The sequence below is a fragment of the Suricata suricatta genome, chromosome 3 (genome assembly GCF_006229205.1).
Source record: "Suricata suricatta isolate VVHF042 chromosome 3, meerkat_22Aug2017_6uvM2_HiC, whole genome shotgun sequence".
Lineage (NCBI taxonomy): Eukaryota > Metazoa > Chordata > Mammalia > Carnivora > Herpestidae > Suricata > Suricata suricatta.
In genome coordinates, this window is record NC_043702.1 from 173,798,406 (window position 1) to 173,813,761 (window position 15,356).

At 62.7% G+C, this 15,356-nt stretch overlaps 1 protein-coding gene across 1 annotated transcript; it reads right to left on the reverse strand.

Annotated features, from left to right (window-relative positions):
- Window positions 1-1,975: 1,975 nt before the first annotated feature.
- BCAN (brevican) lies at window positions 1,976-14,320 on the reverse strand. Its single transcript, XM_029935965.1, has 14 exons — window positions 14,246-14,320; window positions 13,591-13,703; window positions 12,696-13,070; window positions 12,198-12,372; window positions 11,839-11,966; window positions 11,055-11,348; window positions 9,345-9,566; window positions 8,184-8,831; window positions 5,103-5,210; window positions 4,474-4,632; window positions 3,870-3,952; window positions 3,386-3,530; window positions 2,703-2,893; window positions 1,976-2,399 (listed from the first exon to the last, which is right to left on the reverse strand). The coding sequence occupies exons 2-14, from the start codon at window positions 13,682-13,684 to the stop codon at window positions 2,295-2,297; spliced, it is 2,727 nt and encodes a 908-aa protein (XP_029791825.1). The 5' UTR covers window positions 13,685-13,703; window positions 14,246-14,320; the 3' UTR covers window positions 1,976-2,294.
- Between the last annotated feature and the right edge of the window lie 1,036 nt (window positions 14,321-15,356).

Below are 15,356 nucleotides of genomic sequence, written 5' to 3' on the forward strand. Positions count from 1 at the left end.
GCTCGGCAGGGGTGGGCACAGTTGGCCCCTGCTCTGGGCTCTTCCCAGATGAGGTGCCGAAGCCCCCTCCCCAGCCATCGCGAGCACACGCACACACACACTCATGCACGGGTCAGCCCTGGACTCTGTTCAGGGTGCTGAGTCACCCTGGACCAGCTCCCCCTTCTCCAGGAAGCCCGACAAAGCCAGGAGAAGGCTTCCGTTTCCGGCAGCCTTGCTGGGCCAGCAGGTGTCCAGGAGGGGAGAGGATTCCGTTCCAGCCTGTGTCAACCTCTGGGACGTGCACAGATCCGACAGTGGACCCCAGCCCCCTGCTGGGGGGAGCGTCAGGGAGGACGTGTTAGTGGCAGGGCTGGGAAGCCCAAGCCCCCCAGCCCACCCCCAGGAGCCCTCTGGGGAAACCAGCTGGCCAACTCAACTGCACCGCTGTGCGGATGTTTCCCAGAGCACCTCCCTCAGGAGCTCAAGGACAGACGCTGCCCCTCCTCAGCTTCTTTCTCCTCTCCAGGCCCTATTTCAAAGACATCTTGTCTGATCAGCTCACAAATCCAGCTAATGTCTGACCTCCCGAGCCATGCACTGACCAGGCAATCGAAGTACAGAATAAAGCGGGGGTCTACTCTGGCCCCAGGATCATTTTCCTCCCTGTAGCTCCTGGAGAAACAGCCCCATTCCCTGGCCATGGTAGGCTGGGTTGTGTGGGGAGGGCAGAGGTGGGGCAGGCGAGCCCTGGGTGAGGAGAGGGACGCGGTGGCAGGTGGGTGTGGGAGCTCATGCTGGGTCCCCAGGCACAGCTGGTTTGGGGTCTCAATGCCGGGTGGGGAGCATAGGGTGGGAAAGCCCCCAGCTCCTCTCAACAAGCACCTGTCCTGCCCTCCTCGCCGTCTCTGGGTCTTTCTATCCGGCTCTCAGCCTTCTTGCTCCTGTGATTTGCTCTCTGCCTCTGGGTTTCATCAGGTTTTCCTGATTTTCAGGAAGGGGAGTAAGACTTGCCCGCGCGGGCGAATGCGGTTCACGGCAGGCACAAGCCGAAGTGTGTACACGGGACCGCGTGCGCACGTGTGTGGCTGTGCGCGCAGGCGACGCCCGGATCGGAGCGGCGAGTCACTCCCATCAGGAGGGCACACTTGACCACGAGGCACAGAATGCCCCAATTCTGGACACACAGTCCCGTCCGCTCGTTCTCTCCGGTTCTGAGAGTGACCTCACCATCTCAGCCTCCGCTGACTCACAGCCCCCGGGGCCAGCGCCGCACGGCCGGAAGTCACCCTCCACCGGGCAGCCCGCCACCCGCTTCCGCGCCCCGGGTCTCCGAACCAGTGGTCGCGGCGCCCCCTGGCGGTCCCCCTGGGACTCCTGCGACTCTCGCCCCAGGCCCGGCGCGCGCACGCGCACACGGCACCCCCAGGCCGACGTGGCTGAACCCACGGCGCCCTCTGCCGGGTAGGGCCTGGGAGACCTACCAGTCACTCCCTGCGCCCAGTGCCCCGCAGGGTGGAGAGGCCCCTCCTCTGCTTCCCCCTTCCCCGCTCTCTGCTTCCTCTGCTGGACGCAAGCGCTCCTGCAGTCTAACCCCCAAAGCTGCGCTCCCTCGTGTGGCCCCCTTCCCTCGGGAACCTCGGAACCAGGACACCAAAGCTGCGCATCTCTACTTCCTCCGCGGCCCCCAGCCCCTCTCCCTCCCCGGACTGAGCTCCTCTAGGTCTGCAGGACCCTGCGCTCTGAGCGCTCCAGCGCCTTCCAAACACGTGACCCAGTCTCCCAACTGCTGTGAGCTCTTTCGTCCCTAAAACTTCCCCGGGCAGCTATTCTGTGCCAGGCGCGGTTCCAGCCACCGGCACCCTGGGGACCGCTGTGCCCTCCAGAAGTTAATAGACACAGGAGGGCCGGTTATCCTGGGAGGCCCAGCCCCACCCCCTTTTCCTCTCTCTCTCCCTCTCTCTCTCTCTCTCTCTCAGAGAAACATCAAACTGGCTTGTGCTCAAAGGCAGCTTTATTTCCTGCTGGTTTTCCAGATTCTCCAGCCTGCAAGCCCAGCCCCCTGGGAGACCCCGGAGGGGATGGAGGGGGGGGAAGGCTGGCCAGCGGAGGGCGGCTGAGGCACTTAGGGACCTTCCCTGAGGCCCTGGAGGGAAAACCTGAGCTAGGGCAGGGGGGAGAGGGTCTAGTCTAGGCTGGAGCTGCCTGAGCACCTCCCGAAAACCCCTTGAGGCACTGCTGCCTGGAGGGCAGCCCCCTCCTCCCTAGTGTCGAGGCTGGTGATGGGGAGGGCAGTGCCCCAAAGGCCTTGCTCCCTATGGGCCTGGAGAGGGGCTGGAAGGAGGGGTCAAAAGTGCCTTCCGGCGTCCGGGTAGCCTCCCCCGATGTCCTGGGGCCTTCACCAGGTGCAGAGCTCGGGCCTGGGAAAAACACACACACTCACCCTCCACCCTGGGCCCCTTCTCCTGGTCTCCCTTCGCAGAGCCTGCCCTTCTGTTTCTGCTCCCTGAGCCCCGGTTAAAACACTCACCTTGGCTCAGCCCAAGTTCTCAGACATCAGCACTGAAAGAGGCCCCAGAGCATCAGCCCACCTCCTTCTCTTTGCCTCAGAGAGGGGCAGTGATTACTCCAAGGTCACACAGCCAGTGACTGGCAGAGCCAGGGCTAGAACCCAGAGCTTCCTTTAGCTCATGCCCCTACCCCCGCATCCTCCTGGCACTCACAGGCCTGCGGGGCACACAGGAGATCTGGGGGGGCTCCCAGCGGCCGTTCTCCTGGCAGCGGATCAGTGGCTGGTTGCGCTGGGTCAGCCCCTCGCGGCACCGGTACCGAAGCACAGCGTCTACTTCATAGCGCAGGCGTGGGCGGCCAAACACTTGAGCCAGGGGCATCTCTGGCGGAGGCCCGCAGGACACTGCAGGGGGGAGAGAGGCAACAGCTGGGAGCCTGGGTCTGCAGGTGACAGTTCCCAGAACTGGCACGAGGAGGAGGAGGGGATGGGGCATAGGGTGATGCAGAAAAGAGCAGAGGTTCCTAGCGGACCACCTCATTTGTTAGCTCCCCTTGCCCATGGTCTGGGACACGTTTCTGACTCCTCTGTAGCATTGCCCCCTCCTTTTTGTTTTAAGCTTGTCTGTTTGTTTCTTTGTTTGTTTGCTTATCTATTTAGAAAGTGTAGGGGAGGGGCAGAAAGAGAAGGAGAGAGAGAATCCCAAGCAGGTTCCCCCACTGTCAGCTTGGAGCCCCCTGCGCGGCTGGAACTCACCAACCATGAGATCTTGACCTGAGCCGAAATCAAGAGTCGGATGTTTAAGGACTGAGCCACCCAGGCGCCCTGCCCCTCCTTCTAGACACACAGCAGGTGGGATGCCCCTAGCGCCCCCTTCTCCCCCGTGACCGGCCTCACCCAGCCCCATCTTGCAGGTGTAGGACAGGTGGTAGTTGCAGGGCACGTCACTCCATTGTCCCTGGTCGTGCCACACCATGACCACGCAGTTCTCCCCGGACAGGAAGTAGCTGTCAGGCTGCCCGGGGTTCCAGTTCTCATAGAGCTGGGGGGAACGCATGGGGGAGGCGGTGAGGGCTCCCGCCCCACAGCAGGGGGAGGGCCGGACCTAGAGGACCTGAAGAGGGAGGCTGGGAGGGGCACTAGGAGAGAGAAGGGGGGGCAGGCGGAGAAAGGGCAGGTAGCGGGCTTTGGGGGGGGGTAGGGGTAATGAGAGCCGGACTGGAAGCGAGAGGAGCACACGGAAGGAGGCGGGGCCCAAGGGGAAGAGGGGAGGAGGGGGGCCAAGAAAAGGAGGGGGAGGGGTGGGGTCCCTGGGGGTGAGGGGCAGAATTGCTTGGAAGAAGCGACCCAGCCAGCCGGAGGGGCGGCCGGAGCCTCTCACCAGGGGGACGCCGTCCGACCACAGGAAGTCGCCTTCGATGGTCCGGTCGTTGAGCCCGATCCACTGGTACTCGCGGTATCGGCCTGCGGAGGAAGCGCGGCGGGCGAAGGTGCGCAGTGAGCCCCGTGCCAGCAGGTGGCGCCGCTCCCCGCCACCGGCGGCCGAACGGCCCGCGCGTCCCCGCTCCCCCTCGGCCCGCGGCGGGTAGAAGGCAGGGCCGGGGGAGGGCGCAAGGGTTGGGGAGAAGGAAAATGTCACCAGGGCCAGAAAGGGGAAACTCTGGAAAAAGAGTAGAAGCCTTCAGCGAGGTCAGAGTGGGGGCCGGCAGGAGGAGGCAGCGGAGCGGGACGGGGGTGGGGGGGCGAAGCAGGTGCACTTCCGGCTCCAACAGCAGCCCTCTCGGCCTGAAGCCCCCTACCCAGTGTGGAGGGAGCAAGGACGGAAAAGGGAACGAATGAATGAAGTAAACCACGTAATGAGTACCTGAGTTAATGAGTAAGGGAGTTAATTCCTTCGCACACTCACTCATGATTAATGATGGGTTAATGGGGGAGCGCGAGAGAGCAGGTGGCGAGGGCCCCCTCCAGCCCCGGCCCCAGCCCACTGTTGATGAAGTCCTGCTCCTCCGGCGTGCTGATGCTGGCCAGGTGCGCGCCGTACGTCCGGCACTGCGTCTCGGCCTCCTCCCAGCTCCTCCGCGTGGAAAAGTGCTTGTAGCAAGCGCCCTGGAAGGCGTCCCAGCCCGGACTGCAGAAACGGAGGCCTGGGGCACAGAGGGGTGGGCAGCTGCGGCCAGAGGGGCCAGGTCCTCTGGAGGGGATCTGAGGGGGCGGGGCCAAGGGGCGGGAGGCAGGTGCCAAAGAGCCAGCAGGGAATGAGGGGCGAGGGGGGTGCAGGGGGCGTGATGGCTTCCGCCTCTGAGCGACAGGGACCGCCAGGGGGAGGGCTGGAGCCCCAGTCCTCGGTCCCAGAGAAGGGCTGCGGCCTCCCCTCTTCCCGGGAGAGAGCTGGCAAGTGAGGAGCGCCCCTCCCCCAGGGACCACTTGACAAAGGCCTTGCTGGTCCCACTTGACAGATGAAAACATTGAGGGCAGGGCTCAGAGAGGGTTCTATCTGCCTAAAATGGAGACTCCGGACAAGACCCGTGCCCTCGCTCCCAGCTCCAGAGCAAGCACATCGTGGCAGGGCCCCTGCTTCAGATCCGCCCCCACCCCTGCCGCTCACCACACTCACCAACATCACACAGGTCCCCCCCATAGCCAGGCAAACACAGGCAGCGGACCCCCTCCTCCTCCTCCAAGCATGTCCCACCATTGCGGCAGGGGCTGGGGACACAGTCACCTGAGGGGAGAGAAGTGAGGTGGGCGGAGCTCTGCAGCCTGAGCCCCCCAGAGCCGTGGGTGGGTCCACAGCCCCAGGCCCCTTGTCTGGGGAGCTCTCACAGCATCTTAAAGTCATCCCAGGGCCAAGTTGCGGGGTTCTCTCCCACCCTGACCCCCCTCACCACCTGCCACTTCGGGGTCGACTCAGCCCCGTGCTGGCCATTGCCGTGCCCACTCGTGCGGGCCCAGTCTAACAGGAGCTGGGTGGAAGTGGCCAGAAAGGCCCATGGAACCCAATGCCACTGACGAGAAAGATACCGGCCTGTCGGTCATGAGACCTGGACTCTTATCTGGCTCCTGGCTCTGCTGAGTGACACCAGGCAGGTCACTTTACCTCTCTGGGCCTGGAGCTTAGTTCCCCACCACCTTGTCTTTGTAGGGTTTTGGTGGGCTGGATGGATGAAGCCCGAGGAGAGGCCATAGCAACAGGGAGCGGTGGCCTGCCCTTGACTGCTTCTGGGACCTGATGGGGTGGGGTGGGGGTGGGGCTAGCTATTCCTCTTGCCGTTTGCAGAGTAGAGTCAACAGTCCTAGAAGCTGCAGTGAAGAACCAATCCCTCCCCAGGCTCCCCTCCACTTTACACCCCTGCAGGTGAGCTGGCCTAACCCCTCCAATCCACCTCTCTCCCTTCTTCTGGCACTCTCTCCTCCAGGCAGTCCTCTCAGACTGACACGCTGTCCTGAAGCCTGGCGGTCACCTGCCTTCTCCTCAGGACTCTCTCCCTGTGGGTCCTGGGGTAGGAGGCGGCCATCCTTAGACCAGGTGTGGGTGCTAGACAGAGGAAGATGGCCTCACAGACTGACAGTGCAGGGCTGGGCCCTCAGCTTGGGAGGTAAAACCATCAGACCACGTCACACCCCTAGCAGCCAAGGGCAAGGCCCACTGTGCTTCCATCTGCCTGGGGGAGGGGGGTGAGAGCTGAGGTAGGGGGAGGAGGCGCTGGAGTCGAATCCAGAATTTTGCTGCGATGACCTCGCTGTTTCAGGTGAAATGAATCAGCTGTTCCAGCACCAGCACCCTCCCACCTCTCCTCCTGCCAACGGTTCCGCCAGGCTGGTAGCACCCTCCCTGGGCAAAGGGGGAGGGGTGTTTTATCGAGCCCAGCAGGCACGAGGCCCCACCGAGGGCAGCAGCTCTGGAGCCCCTCCTGTTCTCACACTTTCCTGCACCTCTGCGGCCGGCCAGCCAGCCCTGGGGGACAGAGCCTTCCACACCTGGTCCCTGGCTGTCCGGCCAGGCCATAGGTCCCTCCCCTGAACCAGGACAGAAGAGTGGGGGCAAAGGAACTCCCCCTTGAGACTCTCTGCTCTTCCTTCCTCCCCCTTCTTGGGGCCCACTGCTCTGCACAGCCAGACAGCCCACTCCTGCTGTATGAGCAGGGCCAGAGGGCGTCCCTCACCCCCCAGTGGGGTGACTAGGACCCTGCGGAAACTTTCACTGATGCTTCTCTTCCCACCAAACCCCCTCCCAATCCACACAGCACTGAACTCCAAGGCCGGCTGCTCAGGGGGCCAAGAGTTAAAATAGGGGAGCCTGGGTGTGATGCAGGGGCCCCAGCCCCGCTGGACCATGTAGGGGTGGGGGTCCTGGGACTGGGCGGACCCCAGCCTTCTCCAAGGACCTCCACCCGGAAGCTCAGCCTTCTCTGAATGGGTAGGGCTTCCCTCAGAGCCCAGAACCCAACTCCCCACGCCTCCTCCACCTCCACATTCCCTCTTCCTCGCCTCCTGATTTGTGTCTTCTCCAGCACTAGGGACTTGGAGATCCTCTGGTTCAGGGAGGGTGAGACCATTCTTCCTAGGGGTGAGGTGGCCTTTAGTGCAGGGGTTAGTGAAGAAGGGGGAGGCCGTGGGCAGGAGGATGAAAGTTAGATACCGTCTCCCTGCTGAGTTGTGCCGAGGGGGAGGCTGGGGTGCCTCGATGCCAGTTTGGGCCTCAAGGTTAAGATGGGCTTTCTCTATCACGAGTCTGTATGTATACAAACACGTGCATACACACACACACACACACACTCAGGCTGGTGGGGGGTTCTCTCCATCAGGAGTGAGGGACAACCCCTCACAGTCCCATGGACCGATGGACAGTGACTTCTCTGTACAGTCAGACTTGGGCTCTCGGCAGTCGGGGAGAAAGGCAGAAGAAAGCCTGAGAGGGGAGGGCGGGGAACAGTGAGTAGTGTTAGGCAGGGGGCAGGGGGCAGGAAAGGGCGCTGGCTGAGGATGAAAAGGAAGAGGCAGAGGCGTGGAGAGCGAGGGAGACGGGCGAGCGAGGAAGACACACGGCACAAAGGGAAGCATCAGAGAGCGGCCTGGAACACAAATCCAGGGAATGAAAGGGCAGACAGCTGGGGGTGCAGACAGAGGGTGCCAGAGTTTGGGTTATAAAGTGGTTTAATAGAGATTTATTTCCAAGGCTTGTTTTCCATGAAACAGTCGAAAAAATACTTCACAGAAGTAGTCGCTTAAGGCTCTGTACGGGTAAGGGCTCTCCTAGACCCCAGCGGCTGACCCCAGGCTTCCCTGACATCAGTGGGGTGTCTGAATGGGAGGGAAGGGGGTAGTAGGAGAGGGGCCTGGGCCCTGGAGAGTACAATAGGGACCCGGGGCCACCTATCACATGAGGACAGAGGGTGCTCTGTGGGGCCGGTAAGTCACCAGTGGAAAGCCAAGGGCAAGAAAGAGTCCCAGGTGGTCAGTGGTGGGGCTGGAGTTATGGAGTAGGGCCATGGAGGTGGGGGTCATGGGGTGAGAAGTCAGAGAGCTGATGTCCAAGGTTGGAAACCCACAGGCAGAGGTGTAAGGAGAATGAAGACAGTGGACAGGAGAGGCCGGGGCGATGGCGGTTAAAGGACCACAGGTCATGTGACCCAGAGCTTCAGGGGGAGAAAGGGGAGGAGGAGGAAGAGGGAGGTTGAGCCTTGGGCAAAGTTACCTGATGAGGGGGCCACGGCCACTCCACCTTGGCTGGCGCTGTCAGTGGGCAGCACCGGCTGAACCCGCACTGAGGTCCCTGCTGGGACAGTTCTTCCAGAATTCTCTTCAGAGGGGGCCTCCAGTTCCCTGGCACCCTCAGGGGCCCGTGTGGCTGGAAGCAGGGCAGGGGTATCCTCAGAGCTCCCTGTCTCCTCACTCTCTACTCGAGGGACCCCAGACAGCTTGGGACCCCCAGCCTCCTCCCCCACCTCTCTCTCCCCAGCTGGAGTGGAAGGTGGTGGGGATGCCAGTTTCCCATTCCTGGGAGTGGGCAGAGTCTCAGCGGGTGGTCCAAGGACCCTTGGAGGCCTGGGAGTCTCTGGCTCTCCATCGGGAGGTGGTGATGCTCCAGGCTGTAGGACTGCCCTCGCTGGCGGTGGGGCGGCATGGGAGACAGACTCCTCTAGGACTGGCTCAGTGGGGAGAGGGGCCTCTGGGTCCGGGCTGCTGAGCTCGCTGGGCCAGGCCCACAGGCCCTCATCCTCCACCTCCACCTCTTCCTCCTCTTCTTTATCGTCTTCATCCATGTATTTCTCTTCTTCCTCCAAAGCTGTGTCTTCCTCTTCTGAGGACCCCAGGGGAGGTACAATGGACTGTGTTTCGAATCCTAGACAAAGCACAGATGCTTCAGCACCATGGACAGCACCCGCCCGCCGCCCGCCCGGAAGACGGAAAGGGAGGGGGAGAACGGCGGGAGGGGGAGGTTCGGTGGGGGAGGCCCGGAGGAGGCTGCCCCTGGGATGGGCTGTCTTCGCTCCCCACCGGAAGACCTTCAACTTGAGCTGCAATACTGAGGCTACCTGGAGAAGGCTCTGTGAGCTGTCATTAGCCCAGTAAAAAACATAGTCATTGCACCCCCCTCTCGTTCTTAAAATTCTCCAGTCTATTTTGGGTAGGTAAGGAGGAGGAGGGAACAGAGGAGGGAGCACTCTCCTTTGCAGACCCAGAGGGTCTGGAGTAGAATGTGCGGGAAAGGGGAAGGTCGGGAGAGTTCTGCAGAGATACCCTGCATCGTGGAGATGCTGAGAAACGACAGGTTGGTCATGCCGGCCACAAGCCCAATCCTACCCAGGGCTTGCAGCTTCACCCCCAACTTCTCTGGCTAAGGCACTCCAGTTACCAAGGAGGGTCCTAGGGGCCTCAGCCGGGTCTTCTGGAGTGGAGCTGCCGCCTCCCCCATCCTCCATGATCGGGATGGAGTAGATGGCTCCCCGGGACTCGCTCTCCACAGCCTCCCGGGGCAGCTGCAGCTCCTCCAGGGTCTCCGTCACAGTGACAATAGCCTCCAGCCCGTCAGAGGCTGGGTTGGAGGCCTCAGGCGTGGCGGAGGGCTGGCCAGAGTCTGTGAAGAGGGAAGTGTCAGTGGGAGGTTAAATAGGTGACTCTGCGCTCAGTCACAGCCTGAGGACTCTGGGTTAGACTCAGAGACCGTGACATTCTCTGGGTTCTCACTCATCTCTCCTGTGGAGGACCCAGGAGACCCAGGGAGCCCTGCGGACTTCATCACGCCTTCCTCAGGCACTAATCAAGTGCCCGCTCTGGGTCAGGCCGAGGATTCTTCTGGGCGCTGAGGACACAGAGGAGGGAAAAAAGAGCAGCGAACCTCCTGCCCTTAGGGACTGTATAACTTAGCTACGTAATAAACAAATGAACATACAGTGTTACCGTATAAAGAGCACTTGGGCAGAATAAGGAAATAGAACGGTGGGAAATACTTTAACTAGAGTGGTCAGGAGAGGCTCAGGGAGAGATAGTCCCTTGAGTAAGGTCGCGGAGGCAGAAGGATGGACAGGTGGCCTCAGCACCTCGGGACACCTGGGGAGCAAGGTGTGAGGGCTCCCGGGGCTCCTGAGACTGGGAAGGGGCCAGGTGCGCATCACTCAGCAGAGCCAAAGGGTGGAATGCAGGAAGGACGTTCAACAGTTGCCACCGAGGGTCTCAGAATAGGGGCAAGAGGGCAAAGGAAGGGGCGGAGCTGCTCTCTTCAAACAACAGAGCTTTCGAATGGGTCACCTTGTCTTTGGAGAAGAAAGGCAAGATCAGAAAACCAATGACGCGGCGGTGGAACTGGGCTAAGCCCTGAGGGCTGCCCGTGCTCAGCCAGACGTGAGAGCGCAGCCCGCCCCGCCCCCACCGCTTGCTCCAGTGAGCTCGCTCAGGCCAGACAAGCAGACCGGCGTCCTGCCCGCCGCTGGCCCCCACCTGGTCCCAGCCAGCCATCCTCTCCATCCCGCCTCTCTCTCTGTGTCTTCCCGGAACGGCGCTTGGCACGTAACCCGTGTATAGACACGTTCACTATTACTATGATCATCATCATCTGTCTTCCGGTGGCCTTTCCAGATGGACCTGCTTCCTCTAGGCTCCACTTCCCCACTGCTCCCTGGCCCCAGGCTGAATATGTTTGGAGATCCCGTCCTCAGATATAAGTAATGCTTTTGTCTTAGTCTCTCCTGGGGCTGGGGGCAAGGCATCTTGTCCTCCCTCATGGGGGGGGGGGCTTGCAGAAGCAGGCCTACCCACTTCGGAGGAGGAGCTCCCCAGAGGGAAAGGCTGTGCATCCCCCTTCGGTTTTGCCTCCAGCCCTTGTCCCAGCCCTGCAGGCTCACACTGCAGGCCAGGACCACACGCCCCATGCCACTGCCTCCCTGACTGTCAGTCACTGGGGGTGCTTCCGGGGGCCCCAGGCACTGCCTTCCCTTCAGCCCCCAATATGAGATGTGATCAGGAGGCCATCTCTGCACCCAACCGCCCTGAGGGCCTGCTCCCTGGCGGGGAGTGGGGGGATTGCGTCTGTCCATCAATACATCAATACTGGGGGGGCGGGGCTCACCTCGGAAGCAGTAGACATTGAAGCGGCTGTACTTGTTCGGGAAGCCGGTCTGGTTGGGGAAGAGGAAGAGAGTCTTGACGCCGGGCAGGCCCCCGCCGCAGCGCTGGCTGGGCGTGACGATGGGGTAGCGCACGCTGCCGTCGGCCAGCCAGCCGGGGCTGCAGCGGTCCAGGCCGCCGTCCCAGGCTGCGTACAGCTGGCCCGTGGTGGCGATCTCTGCACCCCGCTCCCGGCAGTACGCCCGCGCCTCTTCCAACGTCAGCTTGTCTGGAGGGGCGCCCAGGAACAGCTCTCCTGGGAGGGAAGAGGGGGCCGGGTCACCAGGGCGTTGGGAGTCCTCGGGCTCCTGCAGAGACCCTGGGCTGGCTTCTCTGGGCCTCATCTGTGACACGGAGTCCGATGCCCTATTTCAAAGTCAAAGGTCAGGTAGAACCTCAGGATAGATGTTATTACCCAGAGGAGCCTGGCTCAACTTCCTCCTTCTGCAAAGAAGGTAAGGGAGGCCCAGAGAGGCTAAGGGGCAGAGATTTACACAGCGGGGAGCTGCAGAGTCAAAGTCAAACTCGGTCTGGTCCCAATCGTCCCAACTGTTGGAGCCTTCGGCCATGAACGTGCTTCCAGGACTGTGTGTGGAGGGAGGGACACCGGCTGTGTCTCTGGACCGCCCCCCCCCCCCATTCCTGCTTGAACCGTGAGGGACGGGAGGCCCAGCACAGGCCCCTGAGGACCTCCGGGCAGCACCGGACAAGGGGCTCAAGCCTGAGAACGCCTCACCCCCAATCACCATTTAGGTCTTCAGCATAGCAGTAAACATCGTAGAGGTCAGCCGGGTCCACCACGCCGTAGTTCCGGACCCCGGGGAAGCCGTCCATGTCTCCGTAACAGGCCTCCCGTGGGGTCTGGATGGGATACCTGGGAGCGAGAGCAGACGCCTTCATGGGGAGCAGTCCCGGATGCCCCTCCCGAGCCCCACTGCCCTTCCAGGCGGCCGGCTGTCTTCCCAGCAATGCAGGGACGCCCCCACGCCGGGGTCCTCACCCACCCGCATTCCCGGGAGGCAGGGGGCGCGGTGGGGCGGGCCTGGGGCAGCGGGCAGCTCCTGGCAGCACCCGGGGCCAGCGCCACCCCGCAGCCCCGGCCCACCTCACGGTCTGGTCGGCCAGCCAGCCAGCGTCACACTGCTCATAGCCCCCGAGGTAGGCGGCGTAGAGCTGCTCCGGGGTGGCAATTCGGGCTCCGACGCGGGCACAGGCCTCCTGGGCCCGGGCGAAGGAGAAAGCGTAGCGGGCAGAGCCCTCCCGGTAGAGAAAGACGACTCCTGAGGGGCAGACAGGAGCCGTGAGGCAGGGCCGCCCCCACTCGGCCCCCACCGTCCTTGCCACTCCCGGGACACAAGGGGGAGAGTCCCAAGGGCGCTCACTCTACACCATGAGGGGCTTAGTTAGACTGGGAGTAGGATTTCCTCTGCCTGAAGAGAGAAGGGAGGTGACAGAGGCCGGCATCTACGCGCTCCTCTTCTAGCTCAGTCTGTGCCTGTCACCCGTGCATTTGCTTCCCCTCAGACCGTGGGCTCCCAGGGGCAGCGGTCCCGCCCTCCCCCGCCCCGCTCCCCCAGGAACCTCCCTCCGTCCTGCCCCTCACCTTTGACTTTGACCTCCACGGCGTCGCTACTGTCGTCTATGCCGTGCTGGACCTCGCAGCGGTAGATGCCAGAGTCGTTGGGCCGCAGCTCGCTCAGCGCCAGGGAGACGTCGGTGAGGGACGCGGGGTAGGCGGGCAGCGCCACGCGGAAGCGGTAGGCGTCGCTCACCTTGACGCGCAGCCCCCGGGCCACCAGCACCTCGGCCTCCCGGCCCCCGGACAGGAAGGTCCACTTGACCCGCGGGGAGCCCAGCACGGCCCGGCGGCCCGGCGGCGGCCGCAGGTAGTGAACGTGGCACGGGATGGTGAGGGCGCCGCCCAGCACGCCCTGCAGAGGTGCGTTGCCCGCGATGCGCACGCGGAAGGCCCGGTCCTCTGTGGGTGGGTGGGCGGGGCCAGCTGGGACTCACGACTCGGTCCGCAGCGTCCCCCTCCCCCACCCCAAGGGGCTGCATGCCCACCCCGCACGCTCTCCAGATCTGTCCCCAAAGTGTCCGGGTCGGCTCCGCCCCCAGAGTGGCCCAGCACCACCCCAAGGTTCCCAGCCTGCACCCGACGTTTTCTAACTCGCCCTCTGGGTCCTCCAGCCCTGTCCTCAGTTTCCCTCAGACTCACTGGCACGATTTCTACCCATGCCCTGCCTCCCAGCCCTATTCATCCCTCCCTCACCCTAGAGATGGGCAGCCTGGCACCTACTGCCCCTCCCCTCCCCCAGGAGAGCCCACAGCTCACCCCTCGTCCCCAGGTGCCCTAGGCCAGACCTTTCCCCACAGCGCCCCAAATCCATCTCCTCCCTGGGTCCCCTAAGCCTGGAAGAGGTTGGTGGGACCAAACGAGAGGCCACCCCGGGGAGATGCAGGAGACAGAGACAGGGGCCCTGAGCGGGGTTGCTTACCTGAGCTGTCCCCTCCCAGGGCATCAGCGGAGGCGGCGGCGGGGCCCAGGCCCAGGGCCAGGGCCACCAGCAGGGGCAGGAACAGTGCATCCATGCTCAGGCTGGTGGAGGGACTTGCGGAGGAAAGATGGGGTTAGACTTCAAGATGGACTTCCCCCGGCTCCTGACCACACCCATGCTGGCCCACAAAGCCCACTGTCCCCTCACTGCTCACTGTTAACACCCTGTCTCCCCACCAGGGGATTCCTCTCAGAACCCAGACCTGGGTGCTCGGCAACTTGCTGCGTGAAGTAAAGCTCCCGAAGCTGTCTGGGCCTTTGTCCACTTACTCGTAGAGCACCATTACGACCACCTCGCAGGGTGTGCAGATGCCCAGCTGCAGGCACACAGTAGGAGCTTAATAAGTGCTCCCAGCATGAGTGGTGGGTGCTATTATACTTAACGATTCCCTCTGCTCTTCCCAGTGCCAGACTCCGCCTCAGACCCAGAGCCTCCTGCTGCCCCAGGACCCTTCACAGGTTCCTTTCCTGTCCCTCCCTCTCTGAGTACCACACCCACCTGGCCTCTTCCAGGAGGGCCTCCTAGACTGAACCTGGACCCTGCACACCTTCTCTCTAGCCCAACCCCTCTGAGACCTCCCCTACCCCGCCGTTACTTGTAAGGAAACTCTTCTCTTTACTCCGAGCCTCCTCCACCCCCTCTTTGGCTGCCTTCTCCCTTCTTCTTCCCAGCCTTCCTTTCTGCCTGGCACGGGCTTTCCCACCGGATCTCCTGGCTCAGAAACCAGTTGGGACAAAGCCCCTGTCTCTGCCAGTCTGGCTTCCATCCAGCCTCTCCCTTCCCCCGCCCAGTCCTGGGCTGGGGGGTGGGCTCAGGGAGGGAGAGCAAATGGGACGGGCCATCTCCCTCTTGCTCTCTTGGCCATGAGACACTGCGAGGACCCAGAATATTCCTCTGAAGAGCTCAAAGAACTTACACTCTCATAATGGAGGAGTGGGGAGGGGGGTGACATTGAGAGATGGAACCAGAGAGGCAGAGAGGGACAGGGCTGACCCAGAGCGCCCGGCCAGGCCGAGTCAGGTACCAGCAGGTTAGCGTCCAACATCATCCTTATGGGCCGGGCTACACTTAGCAGAGCACGAAACCCAAGCCTGCCATGGGAGAGGCCAATGGTGCAGCAGGAGGGATGTAGGCTAGACTACGGGCTCAACTTCCTAGAGATCAGGTTCATTCCCACTCCGGGCTCATTGTTCAACCTCCACCTTCTTTGCCCTCGCAGGCCCTGCCTTCATGCGTGTCTCCGCTTCCTGAGCCTGAGCTGCTGCGAAATGTCCCTCCTCTCCCCAATCCTCCCAGGGGCTTCAGGGCCTCCTTGCAAGGCCTCCCACCACTGTAGCCCCACTCCCACCACTCCGGGGGGCCTTAATTTCCTGAGTCACATCGGGGAAGGAGTGACAGGAGCCAGATGTCCAGGGTCTCTCTGCACAGGGCCAGACCAGAGGATGCTGAGGCCGGCTCTGGGCATGGGAGCACTGGGAGGACTGCTTTCTGGGGAGGAGGGCGGCCTGCCTGGTGGGAGCAGCCAGTGGCTGCCAGGTGCTGGGCAGGCTGTCTCCATCCATCTGAGCTGGGCCAGGCCCCGGGCCAGGCCCCTTTCTGGCGCCTTCCCCCCCTCTCTCCGGGCTGGAGCCGGAGCTGCTCACAGACCGGGTCTCAGCTCTCTGTCTAGCAACCCAGAAACCCATATATTTGCAGCCACTCTGGGA

Excerpts from the sequence above, each read along its gene's own strand:
- BCAN (XM_029935965.1), bottom strand. The coding sequence starts at position 13,684 with ATGGATGCACTGTTCCTGCCCCTGCTGGTGGCCCTGGCCCTGGGCCTG. Across the intron at positions 13,071-13,590 it reads CCTGGGAGGGGACAGCTCAG|AGGACCGGGCCTTCCGCGTG; the intron begins GTAAGCAACCCC and ends ACCCACCCACAG. Across the intron at positions 8,832-9,344 it reads GGCCCCTAGGACCCTCCTTG|GATTCGAAACACAGTCCATT; the intron begins GTAACTGGAGTG and ends TGCTTTGTCTAG.